Here is a 26,079-nt window from a genome sequence, read left to right as displayed (position 1 = left end):
CCATGAGAAACAAGATTCTTTGGTCTGATGAAACCAAGATTGAACTCTTTGTCCTGAATGTCAAGCGTCACGTCTGGAGGAAACCTGGCACCATCCCTACGGTGAAGCATGTTGATGGCAGCATCATGCTGTGGGAATGTTTTTCAGCGACAGAGACTTGTCAGGATCAAGGGAAAAATGAATGGAGCAAAGTACAGAGAGATCCTTGGTGAAAACCAAGCGTTCAGGACCTCAGACTGGGGCGGTTCATCTTCCAACAGGACAATGACCCTAATCACACAGCCAAGACAACGCAGGAGTGGCTTCGGAATGTCCTTGAGTGGCCCAGCCATAGCCTGGACTTTAACCCGATCTAACATCTCTGGAGAGACCTGTAAATAGCTGTGCAGCGACGCTCCCCAACCTGTAAATAGCTGTGCAGCGACGCTCTCAATGTGAGAAACTCCCCAAATACAGGTGTGCCAAGCTTGTAGCGTCCTACCCAGAAGACTCGAGGCTGTAATCGCTGCTAAAGGTGCTTCAACAATACATTTGCAAGCATTTCTAAAAACCTCTTTTTGCTTTGTCATTATGGGGTATTGTGTTTAGAATGATGTGGGAAAACTATTTCATCTATTTTAGAATAATGCTGTAACGTAACAAAATGTGGAAAAAGTCAAGGGGCCTGAATACTTTCTGAATGCACTGTATGTGTGTGTGTATAGACAATATGGGCAGGATATGGATAGAAAATGTAGTATATCTGAAGAATAGTATATGTACAGAAATAGTTAAATAGGATAGGCCTTCACTAGAATACAATATATACTGTACATATGAAGTGGGTAAAACAGTATATAAACATTATTTAAAGTGACCAGTGTTCCATGACTATGTAAATAGGGCAGCAGCTTCTAAGGTGCAGGGTAGAGTAACCGGGTGGTAGCTGTCTAGTGACATTGGCTAAAATTCAGGGCAGGGTACTGGATGTGGGCCGGCTAGTGTTGACTATTTAGCAGTCTGATGGCCTTGAGATAGAAGCTGTTTTCAGTCGCTTGGTCCCAGCTTTGATGCACCTGTACTGTCTCCTCCTTCTATATGGTAGCAGGGTGAACAGGGCGTGGCTCGGGTGTCTGAGGTCCTTGATGATCTTCTTGGCCTTCTTGTGACATCGGGTGCTGTAAATGTCCTGGAGGGCTGTACATGTCCTGGAGGGCTGAAAATGTCCTGGAGGGCAGGCAGTGTGCCCCCAGTGATGCTTTAGGCAGACTGCACCACCCTCTGGAGAACCCCGGCAGTTGCAGACGGTGCAGTTGCCGTACCAGGAGTTGATACAGCCCGACAGTCCATCTGTAAAAGTTTGTAAGAGGCTTATGAATTTCTTCAGCCTCCTGAGGTTGAAAAGGAGGTGTTGTGCCTTCTTCACCACACTCTCTGTGTGGGTGGACCATTGAAGCTTTTCACCTTCTCCACTGCAGCCCTGTCGATGTGGATGGGGGCGTGCTCCATCTGCGGTCTCCTGAAGTCCACGGTCAACTCCTTCGTCTTGTTGACGTTGAGGGAGAGGTTATGTTTCAGGCACCACTCCGCCAGGGCCCTCACCTCCTCCCTGTAGGCTGTCTCGTATTTGTTCCGCAGCAGTTCCGGTGTTTGGTGTAACGGCTTCGGTAGTCGGGTAGGAGGAATGAGGCGCAGGAAGCAGCGAACACAGGGAGTGGTGTTTGTAATCACACAGGATAAACAAAAGTTCCCAACCATAGGGAATAAAATACAAAATAGACGACCAGGTAAAGCCGACGAACAATACTTCGTCAATGAACACAAATTAATCCCGCACAAACAACAGACGGGCCAGCTGAACTAAATACCCCCTCTAATAGCTAATTGGCCACAGGTGCCCAAAACCAAAAAAAGGGAAAACCAAAAAGAGATCGGTAGTAGCTAATAGGCCGGTGACGACGACCGCCGAGCGCCACCCGAGCAGGAGGGGGCGCCACCGTCGGTGGGAATCGTGACATTTGGGTTTTTGTCACAGATTATTTGGATTTACCAGGATTGGGCGACGTACATCCTCTGTGTTATGTGCTTATTGTTTAACTGTTGATATGTTCTAGGGGCCATTTTGAGACCTTAAAGGGATATTTTGGCAACTCATTGATGCCGGTTTTATGTCTCTGCTTCCATTATGAAGGAAGTTAGAGGTAGTTTCACGAGTCAATGCTGACCAGCTAATGCTAGTTAGCAACTTCCTTCACACTGGGTGCAGAGACATAAAAAGGTGTCCATGAGTTCATCTGACTCTTGGGAAGTAGATAAAGGGCTTCATTGCCAAAATCCCAAAGTGTCCATGCTGGGCCTCGAGGGACAGTCATTCTGACTGCAACATTCTAAAAGTGTAATTAATACATTTCATATATGCTTTCACAAAAATAATAATTTGGTTGTGTTTGAGAGGGTCTTGGGTAACAATAGAATAACTTTTTTTTCTTCAAATAACACAATAGCATTTTCATTTGTTTACGTTTCTGAAGGCTATATTTAATAAAAAAAACACACATTCAAGTGTTCAATCAATTTTATTTGTGGAGTGCAGTTGTTACAACTTTGAAACAGAAAGCATTTGTGTTAGAACGTGGTAACATCTTATTTTATAATGACTAAAAAAGAGTACCCCAACCACCAAGACGCATGGTCAAATGACAAAAACATCAGTAGCCTGAATATCTTTATAAGCTCCAATCAATATGGTATGACGGCAGTCAAAAATGTTCGATTATTGTCAGCTCGTGCTTACATGTTGTATATCTTCACCCAATGGCATCAGTTGGAGCATGTACATCAGAGGAGGCTGGTGGTAGGAGCTATAGGAGGATGGGCTCATTGTAATGGCTGGAACGGTATAAACGGAACGGAATCAAACACATAAAACATATGGAAACCACATGTTTGACTCCCTTCCAATAATTCCATTCCAGTCATTACAATGAGCCTGTCCTCCTATAGCTTCTACCACCAGCCTCCTCTAAAATCCATGTTACATAAACAACACAAGCTGGTGAGTGCGTTGCTGATGTCGTTTTTTTGATTGAGATGTAGGGCCTGCTCACTCGAGTGACATTTTGTGCTGATAATCTTCCCGCAGCATTATCACTGGCTTGTTCTGTCAAAACGGTGTCCTCCCTTCCTCTCTCCTGTCTCACTGTTTCATTTGGTGGTGACGCGGGCTCATGCTGTTCTGGCTTTTTTGCACTTCGGGCTCGCAGGTTTCGGCTCAGGCTGAGGTTCAGAATCAGTAGAATAATCATAGATGTCTAGATACATTTTTTTCCACACCATTTGAGTCGTTTTCGTTCCGATTTTGTAGAAACGCTAATGCAGCATTTGCAGCATTTATCTTGGTCTTCTTGCCATTGTAAATTACGCACAATCTCACTGTGTACTCCAAGTAGGCCAGATTAGATTGATAAGACTATTTCGATTCGGTAGACTGATATAAATTACTGTACATCCCATTTTGAGATTATAATTACAATAGATCAATGCAATAGAATGGCCCGCCCTGTTCTTCATTCACAGTTAGTGATGACATAATTATGCATTATTCGCTTCCCCCGCTCATCAATTCACCCATTCTCCCCCTTTCTCCCCCATCATGCTTTACTTCATTTATTTAATCTGTTGTTATATGTTTGAAATTAGTTTCGGAATAGTTTAGGTTGAGTTTCGAGGCAATTATCGAGGTGATTATCAACGGCACCTTCAACTGTCGGGAGAAGGAGGGGAGCAGGCCCTACTGTTAGGAGGAGGAGGGGAGCAGGCCCTACTGTTAGGAGGAGGAGGGGAGCAGGCCCTACTGTTAGGAGGAGGAGGGGAGCAGGCCCTACTGTCAGGAGAAGGAGGGGAGCAGGCCCTACTGTTAGGAGGAGGAGTGGAGCAGGCCCTACTGTCAGGAGGAGGGGAGCAGGCCCTACTGTTAGGAGGAGGAGGGGAGCAGGCCCTACTGTCAGGAGAAGGAGGGGAGCAGGCCCTACTGTTAGGAGGAGGAGTGGAGCAGGCCCTACTGTCAGGAGGAGGGGAGCAGGCCCTACTGTCAGGAGAAGGAGGGGAGCAGGCCCTACTGTCAGGAGAAGGAGGGGAGCAGGCCCTACTGTCAGGAGGAGGAGGGGAGCAGGCCCTACTGTCAGGAGAAGGAGGGGAGCAGGCCCTACTGTCGGGAGAAGGAGGGGAGCAGGCCCTACTGTCGGGAGAAGGAGGGGAGCAGGCCCTACTGTCAGGAGAAGGAGGGGAGCAGGCCCTACTGTCGGGAGAAGGAGGGGAGCAGGCCTTACTGTCAGGAGAAGGAGGGGAGCAGGCCCTACTGTCAGGAGAAGGAGGGGAGCAGGCCTTACTGTCAGGAGAAGGAGGGGAGCAGGCCCTACTGTCGGGAGAAGGAGGGGAGCAGGCCCTACTGTCAGGAGAAGGAGGGGAGCAGGCCCTACTGTCAGGAGGAGGAGGGGAGCAGGCCCTACTGTCAGGAGAAGGAGGGGAGCAGGGCCTACTGTCAGGAGAAGGAGGGGAGCAGGCCCTACTGTCGGGAGAAGGTGGGGAGCAGGCCCTACTGTCGGGAGAAGGAGGGGAGCAGGCCCTACTGTCGGGAGAAGGAGGGGAGCAGGCCTTACTGTCAGGAGGAGGAGGGGAGTAGGCCCTACTGTCAGGAGAAGGAAGGGAGCAGGCCTTACTGTCAGGAGGAGGAGGGGAGCAGGCCCTACTGTCAGGAGGAGGAGGGGAGCAGGCCCTACTGTCAGGAGAAGGAAGGGAGCAGGCCTTACTGTCAGGAGGAGGAGGGGAGCAGACCCTACTGTCAGGAGGAGGAGGGGAGCAGGACCTACTGTCAGGAGGAGGAGGGGAGCAGGCCCTACTGTCAGGAGAAGGAGGGGAGCAGGCCCTACTGTCAGGAGGAGGAGGGGAGCAGACCCTACTGTCAGGAGGAGGAGGGGAGCAGGACCTACTGTCAGGAGGAGGAGGGGAGCAGACCTTACTGTCAGGAGAAGGAGGGGAGCAGGCCCTACTGTCAGGAGAAGGAGGGGAGCAGGCCCTACTGTCAGGAGAAGGAGGGGAGCAGGCCCTACTGTCAGGAGAAGGAGGGGAGCAGGCCCTACTGTCAGGAGAAGGAGGGGAGCAGGGCCTACTGTCAGGAGAAGGAGGGGAGCAGGCCCTACTGTCGGGAGAAGGTGGGGAGCAGGCCCTACTGTCGGGAGAAGGAGGGGAGCAGGCCCTACTGTCGGGAGAAGGAGGGGAGCAGGCCTTACTGTCAGGAGGAGGAGGGGAGTAGGCCCTACTGTCAGGAGAAGGAAGGGAGCAGGCCTTACTGTCAGGAGGAGGAGGGGAGCAGGCCCTACTGTCAGGAGGAGGAGGGGAGCAGGCCCTACTGTCAGGAGAAGGAAGGGAGCAGGCCTTACTGTCAGGAGGAGGAGGGGAGCAGGCCCTACTGTCAGGAGGAGGAGGGGAGCAGGACCTACTGTCAGGAGGAGGAGGGGAGCAGGCCCTACTGTCAGGAGAAGGAGGGGAGCAGGCCCTACTGTCAGGAGGAGGAGGGGAGCAGACCCTACTGTCAGGAGGAGGAGGGGAGCAGGACCTACTGTCAGGAGGAGGAGGGGAGCAGACCTTACTGTCAGGAGAAGGAGGGGAGCAGGCCCTACTGTCAGGAGAAGGAGGGGAGCAGGCCCTACTGTCAGGAGAAGGAGGGGAGCAGGCCCTACTGTCAGGAGAAGGAGGGGAGCAGGCCCTACTGTCAGGAGAAGGAGGGGAGCAGGCCTTACTGTCAGGAGAAGGAGGGGAGCAGGCCCTATTGTCAGGAGAAGGAGGGGAGCAGGCCCTACTGTCAGGAGAAGGAGGGGAGCAGGCCCTACTGTCAGGAGAAGGAGGGGAGTAGGCCCTACTGTCAGGAGAAGGAGGGGAGCAGGCCCTACTGTCAGGAGGAGGAGGGGAGCAGGCCCTACTGTCAGGAGAAGGAGGGGAGCAGGTCCTACTGTCAGGAGAAGGAGGGGAGCAGGCCCTACTGTCAGGAGAAGGAGGGGAGCAGGCCCTACTGTCAGGAGAAGGAGGGGAGCAGGCCCTACTGTCAGGAGGAGAAGAGCAGGCCCTACTGTCAGGAGGAGGAGGGGAGCAGGCCCTACTGTCAGGAGAAGGAAGGGAGCAGGCCTTACTGTCAGGAGGAGGAGGGGAGCAGGCCCTACTGTCAGGAGGAGGAGGGGAGCAGGCCCTACTGTCAGGAGGAGGAGGGGAGCAGGCCCTACTGTCAGGAGAAGGAGGGGAGCAGGCCCTACTGTCAGGAGAAGGAGGGGAGCAGGCCCTACTGTCAGGAGAAGGAGGGGAGCAGGCCTTACTGTCAGGAGAAGGAGGGGAGCAGGCCCTACTGTCAGGAGAAGGAGGGGAGCAGACCCTACTGTCAGGAGAAGGAGGGGAGCAGGCCCTACTGTCAGGAGGAGGAGGGGAGCAGGCCCTACTGTCAGGAGGAGGAGGGGAGCAGGCCCTACTGTCAGGAGAAGGAGGGGAGCAGGCCCTACTGTCAGGAGAAGGAGGGGAGCAGGCCCTACTGTCAGGAGAAGGAGGGGAGCAGGCCCTACTGTCAGGAGAAGGAGGGGAGCAGGCCCTACTGTCAGGAGAAGGAGCGGAGCAGGCCCTACTGTCAGGAGAAGGAGGGGAGCAGGGCCTACTGTCAGGAGAAGGAGGGGAGCAGGCCCTACTGTCAGGAGAAGGAGGGGAGCAGGCCCTACTGTCAGGAGAAGGAGGGGAGCAGGCCCTACTGTCAGGAGAAGGAGGGGAGCAGTGCCTACTGTCAGGAGAAGGAGGGGAGCAGGCCCTACTGTCAGGAGAAGGAGGGGAGCAGGCCCTACTGTCAGGAGAAGGAGGGGAGTAGGCCCTACTGTTAGGAGAAGGAGGGGCAATGTGGAAAACAATTTTTTTTAAATGACTTTAAAAATGGCAGAGCAATAATTGTTTAAAATTCATGAGCAGTTCAAATGACTGCTTTAGAGGTTCTAGTGTTAAGGAGCATCAGGTACTGCATGAATGTATACCAATGGCATGTCATCTTTTTTTGAGTCACTCAAGAAATTACACTGGTAACTCAAAACTAAGACTGTGAAAGTTTAACGGGTTAATAATGCGATAACGTGGAACCTTTTAAACGCACGTTTCCGCATGGAGCCTTTTAAACACAACACGGAACACAGCTACAGTCATTGCTTGCTGCTTTACATGAAACTTCTATACATCGCTGAAGACCGTGTGCTTCTAGCCAAAATCATGTCAAAGTTATGCCCAATATTACTGCCGCTATGTTTTTTCTTTCTGTCGCTGATTCGTGGGCATGTAGCGGACCATTTAAACTACTCACGAGCCGCTATTTTCTAACTTTGGATGGCACAGGAAGAATTGAAAAGGAGTAGGCTACTCAAAGAGATGCTTCAAAGGTAGGCTGCATATGCACGAGTGGGTGTGTGAGAGAGGATATGTATGAGAGCGGGAGTAAGTGGGCGAGTTCATTAATGGCCCGGTTCCCTAAAATATGCATACTCCGCCCACCTGTGGCACCGGGCCATGCAAACGAACTCGCCCTTTGAGAGAGAGAAGGTGCGGGAGGGAGAGTGTGTAGGCCTATGTGTGTAAAGTTATGTGAACAATACAGATGGCTACAGTGTTTTTGTTGTTGGACAAGTTTAAAAGCTCTTTGTTCTTTGTATCCATAGAGCCATTTTTTTAAATTTTTACTATAGTCACACACATTTACTTTTAAAGCTGTGTGTGTGTGTGTGTGTGTGTGTGTGTGTGTGTGTGAGAGAGAGAGAGAGAAATAGAGATATCTGGCTACTGTACCGGGAGATTTCCAGCTAACGATATCTTCAATCATCTACAAACAGCATTCAGAGGCATAAGAATGCTACCATGAGTTCATCTGACTGTCGAAAAATGACCTAAATCTCGGAATACCGCAGTATCCCTTTCATTTATGGTTAGTAGAGGATTTATAAGGAGCTACAGTATATTAAACATCTCATCAATTTTCTTATAAATCACGATTCAATACTTTAAATGTTTTTTTTAAAATAAATGTGTGAATAAATAAGTTACTAACATTTACAGATGTGGTAGTAATGATTCATAAATGATGAATCAACTATTTACTTATCCACTATAAATGATTTATTAGGTGGAGTTAATATAATCGTCTACCCTGCTCTCTAATGATTTATTATGTGGAGTTAATATAAAGGTCTACCCTGCTATCTAATGATTTATTATGTGGAGTTAATATAAAGGCCTACCCTGCTCTCTAATGATTTATTATGTGGAGTTAATATAAAGGTCTACCCTGCTCTCTAATGATTTATCATGTGGAGTTAATATAAAGGCCTACCCTGCTCTCTAATGATTTATTATGTGGAGTTAATATAAAGGTCTACCCTGCTCTCTAATGATTTATCATGTGGAGTTAATATAAAGGTCTACCCTGCTCTCTAATGATTTATTATGTGGAGTTAATATAAATGTCTACCCTGCTCTCTAATGATTTATCATGTGGAGTTAATATAAAGGCCTACCCTGCTCTCTAATGATTTATCATGTGGAGTTAATATAAAGGCCTACCCTGCTCTCTAATGATTTATTATGTGGTTAATATAAAGGTCTACCCTGCTCTCTAATGATTTATAATGTGGTTAATATAAAGGTCTACCCTGCTATCTAATGATTTATTATGTGGAGTTAATATAAAGGTCTACCCTGCTCTCTAATGATTTATCATGTGGAGTTAATATAAAGGCCTACCCTGCTCTCTAATGATTTATCATGTGGTTAATATAAAGGCCTACCCTGCTCTAATGATTTATAATGTGGAGTTAGTATGAAGGTCTACCCTGCTCTCTAATGATTTATAATGTGGTTAATATAAAGGTCTACCCTGCACTCTAATGATTTATAATGTGGAGTTAGTATGAAGGTCTACCCTGCTCTCTAATGATTTATCATGTGGTTAATATAAAGGTCTACCCTGCTCTCTAATGATTTATAATGTGGTTAATATAAAGGTCTACCCTGCTCTCTAATGATTTATTATGTGGTTAATATAAATGTCTACCCTGCTCTCTAATGATTTATAATGTGGTTAATATAAAGGTCTACCCTGCTCTCTAATGATTTATAATGTGGTTAATATAAAGGTCTACCCTGCTATCTAATGATTTATTATGTGGAGTTAATATAAAGGGCTACCCTGCTATCTAATGATTTATCATGTGGAGTTAATATAAAGGTCTACCCTGCTCTAATGATTTATCATGTGGAGTTAATATAAAGGTCTACCCTGCTCTCTAATGATTTATCATGTGGAGTTAATATAAAGACTACCCTGCTCTAATGATTTATCATGTGGAGTTAATATAAAGGTCTACCCTGCTCTCTAATGATTTATCATGTGTAGTTAATATAAAGTCCTACCCTGCTCTCTAATGATTTATCATGTGTAGTTAATATAAAGTCCTACCCTGCTCTCCAATAAGTCTGACTTCTGACTCTTGTCTCTCATCTCCCTTTCTTTAGCCTGTCCCCTCCACTCCTCCCTCCATCCCTCCCTCCCTGCAAGCCCTTCTTCCACCCCACCCCTCCTCTCACATCCATTCCTCCTCGTCTCCTTTCCTCTGCCCGGGGTCTCTGTCTGTAGCATTCCTCCTCGTCTCCTTTCCTCTGCCCGGGGTCTCTGTCTGTAGCATTCCTCCTCGTCTCCTTTTCTCTGCCCGGGGTCTGTCTGTAGCATTCCTCCTCGTCTCCTTTCCTCTGCCCGGAGTCTGTCTGTAGCATTCCTCCTCGTCTCCTTTCCTCTGCCCGGGGTCTCTGTCTGTAGCATTCCTCCTCGTCTCCTTTCCTCTGCCCGGGGTCTCTGTCTGTAGCATTCCTCCTTGTCTCCTTTCCTCTGCCCGGGGTCTCTGTCTGTAGCATTCCTCCTCGTCCCCTTTCCTCTGCCGGGGTCTCTGTCTGTAGCATTCCTCCTCGTCTCCTTTCCTCTGCCGGGGTCTCTGTCTGTAGCATTCCTCCTCGTCTCCTTTCCTCTGCCCGGGGTCTCTGTCTGTAGCATTCCTCCTCGTATCCTTTCCTCTGCCGGGGTCTCTGTTTGTAGCATTCCTCCTCGTCTCCTTTCCTCTGCCCGGGGTCTCTGTCTATAGCATTCCTCCTCGTCTCCTTTCCTCTGCCCGGGGTCTCTGTCTGTAGCATTCCTCCTCGTCTCCTTTCCTCTGCCCGGGGTCTCTGTCTGTAGCATTCCTCCTCGTCTCCTTTCCTCTGCCCGGGGTCTCTGTCTGTAGCATTCCTCCTCGTCTCCTTTCCTCTGCCCGGGTCTCTGTCTGTAGCATTCCTCCTCGTCTCCTTTCCTCTGCCCGGGGTCTCTGTCTGTAGCATTCCTCCTCGTCTCCTTTCCTCTGCCCGGGGTCTCTGTCTGTAGCATTCCTCCTCGTCTCCTTTCCTCTGCCCGGGGTCTCTGTCTGTAGCATTCCTCCTCGTCTCCTTTCCTCTGCCCGGGGTCTCTGTCTGTAGCATTCCTCCTCCTCCTACAGAACAGGGATCACTAGTCTCAGTAGTGTCTGGTGCTGTGTATAAGACAGCTCAGACTGTTTCTGCTACAACTTCTGGATTTCCTCTAGAATGCACATAGTACACACACATAGACAAACGGATAAGACAGGAGTGGAGAGGAAAGGAGAGATGAGGAGAGGAGGGATGAGGAGAGGAGAGATGAGGAGAGGAGGGATAGAGGAGAGAGAAAAGGGGAGGAGGAGGTTAAGGTTAGAGTCTGTATTAACTGGTAACATCTCAATGGACCTGCAAAACTCTGACTGTGTCTGAAATCACCCTTTCAGTGCTCACCCTGACTGATTTACCCACACCCGTATTCACATAGGCACCCACTCATACATGCATACACACTCACACACAGGCACACGCTCATACAGCCTTGACTCAAACACCCTGCCATGGCTTTAATGTGCTGAGTCTCATTGATTGAATATTACCTATAGTCAGGGTTGGGGAGGAACGGATTAAATGTAATCCGTTACATGTAAGGGATTACCCAAAACCGGTAACTAATCCGTTACGTTACCAGCTAAAATATTGTAATCGGTTTACAGATACCTTTGAAAAACTACATGATTTCTTCGAGTATTGCTTTTAAAATCAGAAAGGATGTTTGCGAAAAGAAATATTTGACATTTCTCTGTTTTTATAATGACATTCAAATTAGCATAGAAAAAAGGCGCAAATTTAAGTTTGTTCCATCTGAGCGAGTCTGAGACCGATATGATTACACAGAGAATGTGTTTGATGGATCTCGGGAAAAGAGCAGGAATAGGCTTTTTAGGCTACAGTCGTCTTTCAATGGTGCGACTGCTGTCGGCGTCCAAAAATGATCCAACTGTAATAAACGCTTGGAGGTAAGGATGACAGCAGTGTAGTCTACGGCGATACAGATATCACGTATTATTGATATATACATAGCGCATTGATGTGAATCACACTGCTGCTCTCTCATTTAGCTATTTGCGCTTTACGGATTGTGGTTGTTGTGGATGGCTGTTCACAAATCTAAATGTGTATTTGAACCCAATAATGGTTGAATTCGAGAAGTTTAAGCTGCCTATCAATCATTGTTTTTGAAACTAGTGGACAGCCAGTGAAAAATGCGCTCTTGCAACTGCTGCATAGTGCGGATCCAAGCCTATGGAATAAAAGTGGGGCTTTTATTGCTCAATCTAATTAATACTGATAAAATAAAATCCATAGGCCTAATGGACACATGCTCAAACTTGCACACTTTTGATAGACTTAAAGGGGCAATCTGTAGTTGCTACATCAATTTTTAGACTTATGAATTATATATATATATATATATATATATATAATATATATATATATCCATTGATTCTTGAAGAATATAACTTAAAAATCCCTCATGAGCTTATTTCAACTGTCACACAACCCAAAATATAAGCTTGTTTTATTCCAATGTTTGTAAACATTGTAAATGTAAACAAACACTGTATAGCCTCATAACATGGTTAAAACAATCATTTTGATATCATGGATGGTCAGCCCTTGCATCCATATCATCTATTCATCTGAGAGTGGTTACATTTCTCCAGGCCCATCCCTCGTATTTTTACCAAAACAGAGGCGAGGTGACCGTTTTGTTATTGTTTCAACTGTGGATTTGCCCGTTAAACAGCTGCATATTATCAAGATATCAAAGTGTCACCAACAATAAGGTAAATAATAGGCCTATAGCAAATGCAGCAAATGACATTCATTTTTCACATGTAAATAGCACTTTCACTAGTGCTCAAAGCATGCCATTACATGAGCGCAGCATTTATTTTTCAACTCAAATCAATGAGCCCAATCAGCCCTCCATGGCAACAGACTCATAAACAACAGAGTAGGGCTGGCTAATAAGTCCTTAGTTTTGGGGTCATGCTCAGGTAAAACAATTTGGATAATCTACACTTCCATATTTCCAAGTCCTATTCTTGAAGATCAAGGGGTATAACATTTATTGGAATGACTGGAATTCTGGTAGACTTTGGTTTTTAATGTAAAGATATAATTGAATCGTATTATTATATATAGTAGAAAGTGATAGAAGAAGCCTACATAACCAAACCATAAAGTCAAATGTTACATCCATATATGGCCAGATATGTAAACTTTAACATTGATTTATCTTGCAATACATGTTGTTCAATTGGTAACATACATTTTTGTTTTCTTTTAATGCCTCTTAAAGGGAAAGTAATCTAAAAGTAACTGAATGTAATCAGATTACGTTACTGAGTTTGGGTGATCCAAAAGTTACGTTACCGATTACAATTTTGGACAGATAACTATTAACTGTAACGGATTACATTTAGAAAGTAACTTATCCAACCCTGCCTATAGTACATTACCGGTGGTGGAGGAGCCATCCGGTGTCTGTGTTGTGATTGGACCAGAGAGATCTCGTGGGTGTGGCTCTAACTAAGATGGCAGGAGGGAGTGATGAGGACGGTGAAGACGGATAGGAGGAGGAACGAGGGAGCGTAATCAGATCCAGGTGTTTTGGTGCGTTTAATTACTCACCTGCGAGACTTTCGAGATGAGCAGACGACAAACACACACACACAGGAGACACACACACACACACACAAACACACCCACACGAGACACTCAGGTGGGACTAATTACTAAAACTACACCACAGAGAATGTTACAGCACGGCTGGCAAACACACACACACACACACACACACACACACACACACACACACACACACACAGCCAGACTCCAATATCCCAATTCATCACACCGCCGCTCCTCAAGTCCCACCAGCAGAGAGAAAGCGGTTGAGGAAGAGAGAGGAGAGAGAGAGAAGGAGATATTAGAGGTAGAGAGAATAGAGAGCTGGTCCCTAGAGACTGTGTTGCTGCAGGCAATGCTACAGGTAACACGCCTGTTACTGTACAGATGGTAGGAGAGAGAGAGATGGAGGAAGGGAGAGATAGAAAGCTCACCACAGTTTCTCTCTTCCACCTCTGTGTGGGAGACTTGGAGAGGGGGAGTAAAGGGGAGGAGGAAGGAGAGAAGCGGAGGAAGGGTTTCCGATCAGTGTTTCTCGACCTTTTTATACCAGGAATCAGCAAGCTACGATCCTTCCTCTTTGGAGGAAGTAACTAGTGACTATATAGTGTTGGGGTCTGATTGCCCATTCCAATCACACAGACACACTCCTTCCCTCCACCTCTGTCAGTGACAACACATTTATTCCCCTCTTCATGCTGACTGCGTCTCTCCGTCTCTCTCCCCCTCTCCGTCTCTCCCTCCATCTGTAGTATGTGTGAGTATCATTAGTAGTGGTAGCATGATGGATGGCTTAGAGGGGCTTTTCTCTGGCAAGGTGGGATTCGGCTTAGCACGCCATCATTACCTACCTCACGCATGCACACACACACACACACACACACACACACACACACACACACACACACACGTGACAGTCCTCTCTGAGGACAGGGTGCTCAAACACCGTAGAGGAGAGAGTGTAGAGCCATTCAGGATGGGAATGTTCTAATCATTCACGCTGCATACATAATGTGTGTGATGTATGTGTGTGTTTGTTTGTGTGTTTGTACAAGACTTTGAAATTGAAATATGCAAAAATGTCCTGCGCCCAAACGACCAATACTGAGTCATGTCATGTCATGTCATGTCATGTCATGTCTTGTCTGTCTGTCTGTCTGTCTGTCTGTCTGTCTGTCTGTCTGTCTGTCTGTCTGTCTGTCTGTCTGTCTGTCTGTCTGTCTGTCTGTCTGTCTGTCTGTCTGTCTGTCTGTCTGTCTGTAACTCCTGTTCAGGGTGTGTGTGCGTCACATACAAGATAGCAGGGATGAGTCAGTCACTTCGCTGTTTTATGACAAGCTGAAATACTTGTTACCTTGAACCTCGAGGAGCTGTGGCAACGCTTCTACACTTGTGTGTAGGTGCTGTGTAGGTGCTGTGTAGGTGCTGCACCTATGAGTATGAAAATGGGAGAGCGAAAGAGAGAGAGAGAGAGAGAGAGATGGTGAGGAGTAGGGTTGCAAAATTCTAGTATCTTTGCCAACATTCCCAAGATTTCCAGAAATTCCTGGAACAGACAGGACATCCAGAATCCTCAAAACCAGGATTACCGGAAAACCTGGGGATTTGGGGAAAGTTACCCGAATTTTGAAACCCCAGTGAGGAGAAAAAGTAGGGTGATGACAGACTGACTCTGTCTCAGAGTCAATTCTCTCTGTGCTGGCCACTGGCTGCTTTGGACATTAGATTAGATAGTGTTATTGAGACACACTGCTGTTTATGACCTACCTCACCGTGATACAGCAGCTCTTCCCTCCCCTCTCCTGTCCTCTCCATCTACGTGACAGTAGTGTGTGAGCGTGTGTGACAGGACAGCAGTGATCAACTAGAGTGAATAATGTAGAAGTGCATCACTCCTTTATCCCCAGTATTCTGCTCCACTGGTTCCCACTCTATTTAGACTGAGGAGGGTTCCTGTGTTCCGTCCAGAGGTGCGGCACATCACTCACCTGTTTAGGCTGGCCTGCTGGCTTCTCTCAGCCAAGTCTGACAGAGAGGTTTCTGTTTTCTGGCTGTGTGATGAAGGAAAAGGAACAGACATGGGTGAACTGGTCCAATTTACATTGTAACAGATTAACAAGGCACGAGGGAGAAACACACTTATAAAACACTGCCTGTTTTATCTCTGTTTCCCCTTCAAACATGAGAAGAAGAATTCCCTGTGGAGAATACACAGCTTTGATATCTACAGCCCCATATCTAGAAATAGACTGGGTGAACGAGAAGTGAGGTGTGTGTGTGTTTATGTATGTGCGTCTTTTGGGTGAATGAGATATGAGGCAGGCTCTTTATGTCTTCAGAATAGTGATGGTACTATAGTTAGTTTGGGTGATTGAGATATGAGGCAGGCTCTTTATGTCTTCAGAATAGTGATGGTACTATAGTTAGTTTGGGTGAATGAGATATGAGGCAGGCTCTTTATGTCTTCAGAATAGTGATGGTACTATAGTTAGTTTGGGTGATTGAGATATGAGGCAGGCTCTTTATGTCTTCAGAATAGTGATGGTACTATAGTTAGTTTGGGTGAATGAGATATGAGGCAGGCTCTTTATGTCTTCAGAATAGTGATGGTACTATAGTTAGTTTGGGTGAATGAGATATGAGGCAGGCTCTTTATGTCTTCAGAATAGTGATGGTACTATAGTTAGTTTGGGTGAATGAGATATGAGGCAGGCTCTTTATGTCTTCAGAATAGTGATGGTACTATAGTTAGTTTGGGTGAATGAGATATGAGGCAGGCTCTTTATGTCTTCAGAATAGTGATGGTACTATAGTTAGTTTGGGTGAATGAGATATGAGGCAGGCTCTTTATGTCTTCAGAATAGTGATGGTACTATAGTTAGTTTGGGTGAATGAGATATGAGGCAGGCTCTTTATGTCTTCAGAATAGTGATGGTACTATAGTTAGTTTGGGTGATTGAGATATGAGGCAGGCTCTTTATGTCTTCAGAATAGTGATGGTACTATAGTTAGTTTGGGTGAATGAGATATGAGGCAGGCTCTTTATGTCTTCAGAATAGTGATGGTACTATAGTTAGTTTGGGTGATTGAGATATGAGGCAGGCTCTTTATGTCTTCAGAATAGTGATGGTACTATAGTTAGTTTGGGTGATTGAGATATGAGGCAGGCTCTTTATGTCTTCAGAATAGTGATGGTACTATAGTTAGTTTGGGTGATTGAGATATGAGGCAGGCTCTTTATGTCTTCAGAATAGTGATGGTACTATAGTTAGTTTGGGTGATTGAGATATGAGGCAGGCTCTTTATGTCTTCAGAATAGTGATGGTACTATAGTTAGTTTGGGTGATTGAGATATGAGGCAGGCTCTTTATGTCTTCAGAATAGTGATGGTACTATAGTTAGTTTGTTGACACTGACACTACATGAATGTGCCGTTTGCAGCGTTGCTGCTACCATGTCTGCAGTCCCACGTCATTTATTACAGCTGACACTCAGGCTTTAGTTCAGCGGGCTAACACAGTCTGAAGACTCTCCTCCTTTCTCCCTGGGCAGTGTGGTGTCTGCTTTTCTCTGTGCTTTCATTAACCCGCCCAGTCCTGAACTTTACCTCTCTTTCTGTCTCTCTCTCTCTGATCATCCAATCTTTCATCTCTCTTTCTTTCTTATCTTGCCTGATCTATCGCCCTTCCTTCCTTTTCTCTCCAGTCTCTCGCACTTTGCTCCCTCTCTCCTCGAACGACCTTTAACCTCCTGTCTCAGCATTCCTTCTCTCCTCTCTTTCTCTCCTTGTCTTTTCATCTCTGTGCTCGGTACAGCAGTGTAGCAGTCGTGTGGTATTCAGAAGTATTTAACAGTATTCTACAGTCGTCTGGTTTCTGGTGTTCTCAGGACAGGTGTTATAGCTGGTAGGTACAATAACTAAACATGTCGCTGTGAGATTGTTGGGATTAAAAGGACAAAATACACATCATGACAAGAGAGACAACACTACATAAAGAGAGACCTAAGGCAACAACACAACATGGCAGAAACACATGACAACACAGCATGGAAGCAACACAACATGACGACAACAGCATGGTAGCAACACAACATGGCAGCAGCACAAAACATGGTACGAACATTATTGGGCACAGACAACAGCATAAAGGGCAAGAAGGTAGAGACAACAATACATCACGCAAAGCAGTAAGAGTGTCCATGATTGAGTCTTTGAATGAAGAGATGGAGATAAAACTGTCCAGTTTGAGTGTTTGTTGCAGCTTGTTCCAGTCGCTAGCTGCAGTGAACTGAAAAGAGGAGCAACCCAGGGATGTGTGTGCTTTGGGGACCTTTAACAGAATGTGACTGGCAGAATGGGTGTTGTATGTAGAGGATGAGGGCTGCATTAGGTATCTCAGATAGGGGGGAGTGAGGCCTAAGAGGGTTTTATAATTAAGCATCAACCAGTGGGTCTTGTGTCGGGTATACAGAGATGACCAGTTTACAGAGGAGTATAGAGTGCAGTGATGTGTCACAGAAGGAGCATTGGTGGCAAATCTGATGGCCGAATGGTAAAGACCACCCGAATGGGACAACAACCACCCGAGCCACTGCCTGTTCACCCCGCTAACATCCAGAAGGCGAGGTCAGTACAGATGCATCAAAGCTGGGACTGAGAGACTGAAAAACAGCTTCTATCTCAAGGCCATCAGACTGTTAAACAGCCATCACTAACATTGAGTGGCTGCTGCCAACATACTGACTCAAATCTCTAGCCACTTTAATAATTAAAAATTGGATGTAATAAATGTATCACTAGTCACTTTAAACAATGCCACTTCATATAATGTTTACATACCCTACATTACTCATCTCATATGTATATACTGTACTCTATACCGTCTACTGCATCTTGCCTATGCCGTTCGGCCATCACTCATCCATATATTTATATGTACATATTCTTATTCATTCCTTTACACTTGTGTGTAAAAGGTAGTTGTTGTGAAATTGTTAGATTACTTGTTAGATATTACTGCTTGGTCAGAACTAGAAGCACAAGCATTTCGCTACACTCGCTTTAACATCTGCATGTGACCAATAAAATTTGATTTGATTTGACCATCAAGCCGCCCGAGAACACCCTTACCTGCCGATCTATAAATTATGTCTCAATAATCTAGCATGAGTAGGATGGTCATCTGAATCAGGGTTAGTTTGGCAGCTGGGGTGAAAGAGGAGCGATTACGATAGAGGAAACCACGTCTAGATTTAACTTTAGCCTGCAGCTTTGATATGTGCTGAGAGAAGGACAGTGTACCATCTAGCCATACTCCCAAGTACTTGTATGACGTGACTACCTCAAGCTCTAAACCCTCAGAGGTAGTAATCACACTGGTGGGGAGAGGGGCATTCTTCTTACCAAACCACATGACCTTTGTTTTGGAGGTGTTAAGGGTAGAGAAAGCTTGTTGGACACTAAGAACGCTTTGTTGCATATCAAGAAGCTGATTAAACAGCATGATCATTACACAGGTACACCTTGTGATGGGGACAATAAAAGGCCACTCTAAAATGTGCAGTTTTGTCGCACAACACAATGCCACAGATGTCTTAAGTTTTGAGGAAGTGTGCAATTGGCATGCTGAATGCAGGAATGTCCACCAGAGCAGCTGCCAGAGAATGTAATGTTCATTTTTCTACCATAAGCCACCACCATCGTCATTTTATAGAACAGAGTGCCCCATGGTGGCGGTGGAGTACCCCATGGTGGCGGTGGAGTGCCCCATGGTGGCGGTGGAGTACCCCATGGTGGCGGTGGAGTGCCCCATGGTGGCGGTGGAGTACCCCATGGTGGCGGTGGAGTGCCCCATGGTGGCGGTGGAGGGCCCCATGGTGGCGGTGGAGTACCCCATGGTGGCGGTGGAGTACCCCATGGTGGCGGTGGAGTACCCCATGGTGGCGGTGGAGTGCCCCATGGTGGCGGTGGAGTACCCCATGGTGGCGGTGGAGGGCCCCATGGTGGCGGTGGAGTGCCCCATGGTGGCGGTGAGCCCCATCTCGCAAGGATATGTACACAATTCCTGAAAGCTGAAAATCTCCCAGTTCTTTCATGGCCTGCATACTCACCAGTCACCCATTGAGCATGTTTGGGATGCTCTGGATTGACGTGTATGTAAGCGTGTTCCAGTTCCCACCAATATTCAGCAACTTCGTACAGCCATTGAAGCGGAGTGGGACAACATTCCACAGGCCACAATCAACAGCCTGATCAACTCTATGCGAAGGAGATGTGTCGCGCTGCATGAGGCAAATAGTCACACCAGATACTGACTGGGTTTCTGATCCACGCCACTACCTTTTTTTAAGGTATCTGTGACCAACACAGTAATGTTAAATCCATAGATTAGAGCCTAATGAATTTGTTTAAATTGACTGAATTTCTTATATGAACTGTAGCTCAGTAAAATATTTAAAATTGTTGCATGTTGCGTTTTATATTTTTGTTCAGTGTAACTACAGACAGGCAGTATAACCTATAAGTAATGTCAGGGTTAGTTGAACCTCTACCTGTATACTTGTACACCTCGGTGTGTAACGTCACCTGCTGTAAACCCTGTTGAGTTACTTTCTCACTTAGACTCTGTAGCAGTGTCAGAGTACAGAGAGAGAGAGAGAGAGAGGGGGGGGGGGGGGGGGGGGAGAGAGGAGAAGAATGAGAGATAGGTAGTTTATTATTCAGAGAGAGCTGAGTGGCTGAATGAGTGTAGCTGCTAATCTCACCCTAAGCGTGATGGACAGAACACAATGAGAGATAGATGGAGGTAGAGAGAGAGAGGGAGGGAGATAGACATTTACATTTACCAAAAAGAGAAGTGACAGTGCAGGGATTGGCCTTGCTGTCCTCCCTCCCTCTCTGCCAGTGTGTCTGTGTAGAAGCAGATGATTTCTGGGCATTAAGCTCCTTTTGGCAGCGCCCGGTTTATGGACACACATATACACACACACATAGGCAGACACACACACACACAACTGTTGGCTGTGGCCCACTTACGGGTATCCAATTTGCCGCTTGTTTCCTCCTCCTCTCCTCCTGTCCTCCTCTCTTCTCGTTCTTCAGAGGCACTAAGCCATGTTCATGTCCATCTCTCAGCTCAGACCAGACCAGGATAGGACAGCTGATTTCTACAGTCAAACAGAACGGTGTTTCTCAACCTTTCTATACCAGGGACCTGTATGGATCTTTCTACGTCATGGTTTACATTTAAAACAGAACTGTCCAAATTAGCCAACCATCTAAGGGATTGGCCTACAACATCCCAGGGTCGTTGGGAAACATTGCAGTATTCGAGGTTGTTGTTGTTATGTTTCTTAATTGTGTTATATGTTAATGTTGAGCCACTGTTATAGGACAACATGCTGAATGTCTTCCTCCTCTCTCTGAAATCTGTCTTTCTCCCTCAAGGTATCTCAGCCTAGATTAGAAATATCTCTGACTTTCCCCAGAGAAATCCACCAGATGCCAAGCACATATGCACGTGCGCACGTACGCAAGCACGCATGCATGACTCGCACACACACACACACTCATACACACATGGGGGTGGTGCAGCACTTACAGAGGGGTGGTGCAACACTTACAAACATATGGCAACATTATAAGACAGATAAACAGCTAAACAGTCTGGTAGAAATGAAGAATAATCCACTAGAAATAAAGGATATCTAGCTGAAGCGACTTTCACGCCTTGAAAGAGAGAGTTAGTAGACAGAAAAGCCAGATTGAAAACGAGGGGGGGGGGGCTGGTTTGGAGCTGAGGTTGCATTAGTGTCCTTTCTCCACTCCCCCTCTCTCGCTCTCTCTCTCTCTCCCTCTTCTCTCTCCCTCCATTTTGCAGCAGAGTGGCCATAATAGCAGAACTTGGAGTGACTCATTCAGTACAGTACAACTCCAGCGTCTTTTACTCTGATAAAGAGTATTGTCAGTGTGAGTGTGTTTGTGTGTGAGAGCTGTTGGTTAGAATGCAGAGGGTTACCAAGGTCACATCGTCCACTGAACCCCCTTCCATCCTCAAAAGAGTCAGAATTAATCTGATCAAAAACTCCAAACCTGTAGCTGATATTGAACATGTTTTATTAGCAAGTCTTCAAAACCTAATTCTACGTCTAGCTAAGGTGTTTTGTGGCTAACGACGCCAGTTCACACACACAGTGCTGAATACCCCCTCTAGCTAGCTAGCTAATGCAGTGAAGTTCCAGCTAATGCACAAATGAGTTTTCATGGTATCTCTTCTGCCATGATTAGTGCGACGAGTTCAACAGCACAGTTGACTGCTCTCTGCGACGTTATCGTTATCGCGTTGGCCAAATGTTACAAAGTCGCGAGGCAGAGTGCCAGCCGTCAGATCCATGCTGATTTCTGAGAACAGTCCCATAACGTTGGTGTCTTATAACTTCATCAACAAAATGTCAAACTAGCTACCGTGTGGCCATTCAAACAAGCTTGCACTAGGCTGCTAGCTTGAGCATGGTTTACCGTAGTAGCCAGTGCGTCATAGCCACTGAGAGCCGAGTCATTTTCAGAATTAGGAACTAGTGTCAGGTGGATGAGCAGAATCTATTTTTTTTTTTTTATGAGTCACACGTCCTTCAAGACAGGTCGATTGAGGGACGAGCATCACGTAGATAATGGGGCTTTGCCATTATGGGCAACTATCAACTCACAGGAGACAGATGGGCACTGGAAGGCACAAGGGGCATGTGGGGCATTAGTTGGATAGAGGACTGTAGAGGTGAAGAGGAAGGAAGGAGAGGGGAGGGGGGAAGAAGGGATGCCTAATCTCCCTGTCTCCTCCAAAGTCTCCTTGGGACAGGATAGTATCAATGTGTGGAAAAAAGTTGAAAAAATGTACCAACCATCTCTCTCTCCCTTCCTTTCCCTCTCACACTCTCATCCCCCTTCTCTCTCTCTTTGTCCCCAGCTCTCTGTAAGTGTGTGTGGGATGTCGTGTCAGGGCTAGAGCCCTTCCCTCTCCCATGAGCCTGTGTGCCCACACACACACACGGCGCCCCCACACACACACACGGCGCCCCCACAAACACACAGACACACGGCGCTGACGTTGTGAAGTGGACCGTCGGAAACAGACCGGAGCAGAACCGGATCAAACCAGCCTGTGGGCCGGCGGGGCGGAACCTGAGGATGTCAACAGAGGCGGAGCTACAGCCAGCTGTCAGGCCCAGTGTCAGGAGAGACTCCAGGAGGAAAGGTAATAATGCTTTTATAATGCCTTTATAATGCCTTCATACTGACTTGTGAAGTGTTACAGTGCTGTCATTAGATTGTTTAGCTTCAGGTGCAAAGGCAGGTGTTAAGCTGTAGCTAACAGGTGTGTCGGTACAAGTACCGGGGGCATAGGTGATGCCAGTATGTGTGTCCATCTCTCTCAGCTCCAGCCAGGTGGCACTGGCCTGAACACCTGGAGAGGTCTGTACCCAGGTGCCCTAACCCCCAGACCCTGCCCAACAGTCATACAATGATTCACTAAACAGCGGGCACTCTGTTACTGACACAATGGCTTAAAACTTTATGGATGTGAACACATATTGTTGTCTTCACACGCGTACACACACACACACGCGTACACACACACACACACACACACACACACACACACACACACACACACACACACACACACACACACACACACACACACACACACACACACACACGTGAGGGTGATGAAATACAAATGCAATTATATTTGTTCTAACTGTATTCCACCCAGAGCAAATCAGTCTGCTGTGGACCCTGTAGAAAGTCTGTTAGTGTATCAGTACTCTCCCTAGGAGGATGTGGAAACCTGTTGGGTTTCCCTATTGTCCTCGTGTGTGTGCGTGTGCATGCTTGTGTGTGTTCTCCCATAGGCATGCTCTGCTTTGAAAGCTCCATGTATTTTGAGGTTTCAGACCCAGTCTGCTGCTCCATATAGAAGACTTACCCAGAAACCCATTATACACACTTAAAGGTGCTACGTATAAAATGTCTCAACCATGTGGAAGCTAGGTGAATTGCAACAATACTTAGGCTGAATATAAACAACTTTCCCTCCTCTCCTGCATCCCATTTCCTCACAGCACAGGAGAGACTTTGTGGCTGTGGAATCTAGTGGAAACTACTCTCGCTTGAGACTTGTACTTTCAGTTTGGTCCACCAGCTTCAAGTAGCTGAAAACACGTTTTGTTAGTAAAAGATATTTCACATTGATTTACAGTACATTCGGAAGGTATTCAGACCCCTTGAGTTTTTCCACATTTTTATTATCATTTTTATTTTCCACAGTCTTATTAAAAAAAATGCCCTCATCAATCTACACACAATACCCCATAATGGAAAAGCAAAAACAGGTTTTTAGAAAAAAACAAAATACCTTATTTACATCAAAGTATTCAGAACCTTTGCTATGAGAGTCGAAATTGAACTCAGCTGCATCCTGTTTTCATTGATCATCCTTGAGATGTTTCTACAACTTGATTGGAGTCCACCTGTGGTAAATTCAATTGATTGGACATGATTTGGAAAGGCATAAACCTGTCTATATAAGGTCCCACAGTTGACAGTGCATGTCAGAGCAAAAACCCAGCCATGAGGTCAAAGGAATTTTCTGTAGAGCTCCAAGACAGGATTGTGTCGAGGCACAGATCTGGGGAAGGGTACCAAAACAGCATTGAAGTTACCAAGAACACAGTGGCCTCTATCATTCTTAAATGGAAGAAGTTTAGGAAGAACTAGGAAGAACCACCAAGATTCTTCCTAGAGCTGGCTGCCCGGCCAAACTGAGCAATCGGGGGAGAAGGGCCTTGGTAAGGGAGGTAACCAAGAACCCGATGGTCACTCTGACAGAGCTCCAGAGTTCCTCTATGGAGATGGGAGAACCTTCCAGAAGGACAACCATCTCTGCAGCACTCCACGAATCAGGCCTTTATGGTGGAGTGGCCAGATGGAGGCCACTCCTCAGTAAAAGGCACATGACCGCCCGGTTGGAGTTTGCCAAAAGACACATAAAGGACTTTCAGACCATGAGAAACAAGATTCTTTGGTCTGATGAAACCAAGATTGAACTCTTCAGTCTGAATGCCAAGCGTCACGTCTGGAGGAAACCTGGCACCATCCCTACGGTGAAGCATGGTGGCAGCATCATGCTGTGAGGATGTTTTTCAGCAGCAGGGACTGGGAGACTAGTCAGGATCAAGGGAAAGATCCTTGATGAAAACCTGTTCCAGAGCGCTCAGGACCCCAGACTGGGGCGAAGGTTCACCTTCCAACAGGACAACGACCCTAAGCACACAGCCAAGACTACACAGAAGTAGCTTCGGAACAAGTCTCTGAAGGTCCTTGAGAGGCCCAGACAGAGCCCGGACTTGAAGCCATCGAACATCTCTAGAGAGACCTGAAAATAGCAGCTGTGCAGCAACACTCCCCATCCAACCTGACAGAGCTTGAGAGGATCTGCAGAGAAGAAGGGGAGAAACTCCCCAAATACAGGTTTGTCAAGCTTGTAGCGTCATACCCAAGAAGACTCGAGGCTGTAATCGCTGCCAAAGGTGCTTCAACAAATTACTGAGTAAAGGGTCTGAATACTTATGTAAATGTCATATTTCAGTTGCTGTTTTTTATTAGCAAAAATGGATAAAAAACTGTTTTTGCTTTTGTCATTATGGGGTATTGTATGTAGATTGATGAGGGAAAAAACTATTGAATAAATTTTAGAACAACGTAAGCAACATAAGAAAATGTGTAAAAAGTCAAGAGGTCTGAATACTTTCCCGAATGCACTGGAGATTGTACAATGATTCTTTACACTATGAATTGCTTGTTTGGTAACATAAACTGAAATTAGGCAAACATTATAGATTTTTACCCACCAGGTAATGGCAGGGCAATTTCTGCTTGTGCGATGATAACCATGCCTCTGAGTGAAGCTTTGACAACAAGAGCCAGAAGGTTGAACAATCTTTATGCAATTTTGTGTGGGCCAAAAACGCTTTTTGTTGTTGTTGTTGAAACAAAGAAACATTGTGAAACTATCATTCCGCTATTACTGCCGATATCAGGACATTTTCTGAAATTACAAGCAAAAATATTACATATAGTTCCTTTAACCTCTACGCCTCTCCTCTATCCTCCATCTCTATCATCAGCTCTCTCTCCCCATCCGTCTCTCTCTCTTTCTCTCCCCCTCCATCCCCTTCTTCCCCCTCTGGGCAGTTAGTTAGTATGCTTTTACAATCGCATGCTGTCCCTGCTACATAGAGTGATAAAACCGTTACAGTGAACACACACACGTACACACACACAGAAACACACACACACACACACACACTCCGGGTGATAATAAAACAGTGACAGTGAACACACACACGTACACACACACAGAAACACACACACACACACACTCCGGGTGATAATAAAACAGTGACTGTGAACACACACACGTACACACACACAGAAACACACACACACACACACACACACTCCGGGTGATAATAAAACAGTGACTGTGAACACACACACGTACACACACACAGAAACACACACACACACACACACTCCGGGTGATAATAAAACAGTGACTGTGGGACAGCTGAGGAGGCTGCTTCCTCATATCAATGAAATGCTTCTCTCTGTCTGTTTCTCCAAGCTCTCATCTGAGGAGTGATACTGAATTAATATCGCTGATGTTCAGACCTCTAAATGACCTCTGTGTCTAAGAGGAGAGAGAAAAGAGAAAGACAGAGCGAGAGAAAAGCCCCATAAATGTAATTAAAGTGATTTTTGTGATGTGGGTGTATTCCGGTGTTAGTGTGTTGTCTATGTGACCAACCAATTCTTAAATCCGGGTCTGCTGCACACCACAAGACTAGGTTAGACCAATGAGCTAAAGTATTTGTGTGTGTGTGTGTGTGTGTGTGTGT

General features: G+C 46.3%; 1 protein-coding gene across 1 annotated transcript in view; it reads left to right on the top strand.

Annotated features, from left to right (window-relative positions):
- The window catches only part of LOC115192418 (disabled homolog 1), a gene marked incomplete in the record, with an annotated part of 82,875 nt that overhangs the window by 12,071 nt on the left and 44,725 nt on the right, over window positions 1-26,079 (top strand). Inside the window, 1 exon segment of the mRNA XM_029750906.1 lies at window positions 22,083-22,370. Within this exon segment, the coding sequence (XP_029606766.1) occupies window positions 22,304-22,370 (67 nt within the window).

This window comes from Salmo trutta, chromosome 4 (genome assembly GCF_901001165.1).
Source record: "Salmo trutta chromosome 4, fSalTru1.1, whole genome shotgun sequence".
NCBI lineage: Eukaryota > Metazoa > Chordata > Actinopteri > Salmoniformes > Salmonidae > Salmo > Salmo trutta.
The sequence above is the reverse complement of the archived record's forward strand: the minus strand, read 5'-3'. Positions and strand labels throughout refer to the sequence as shown.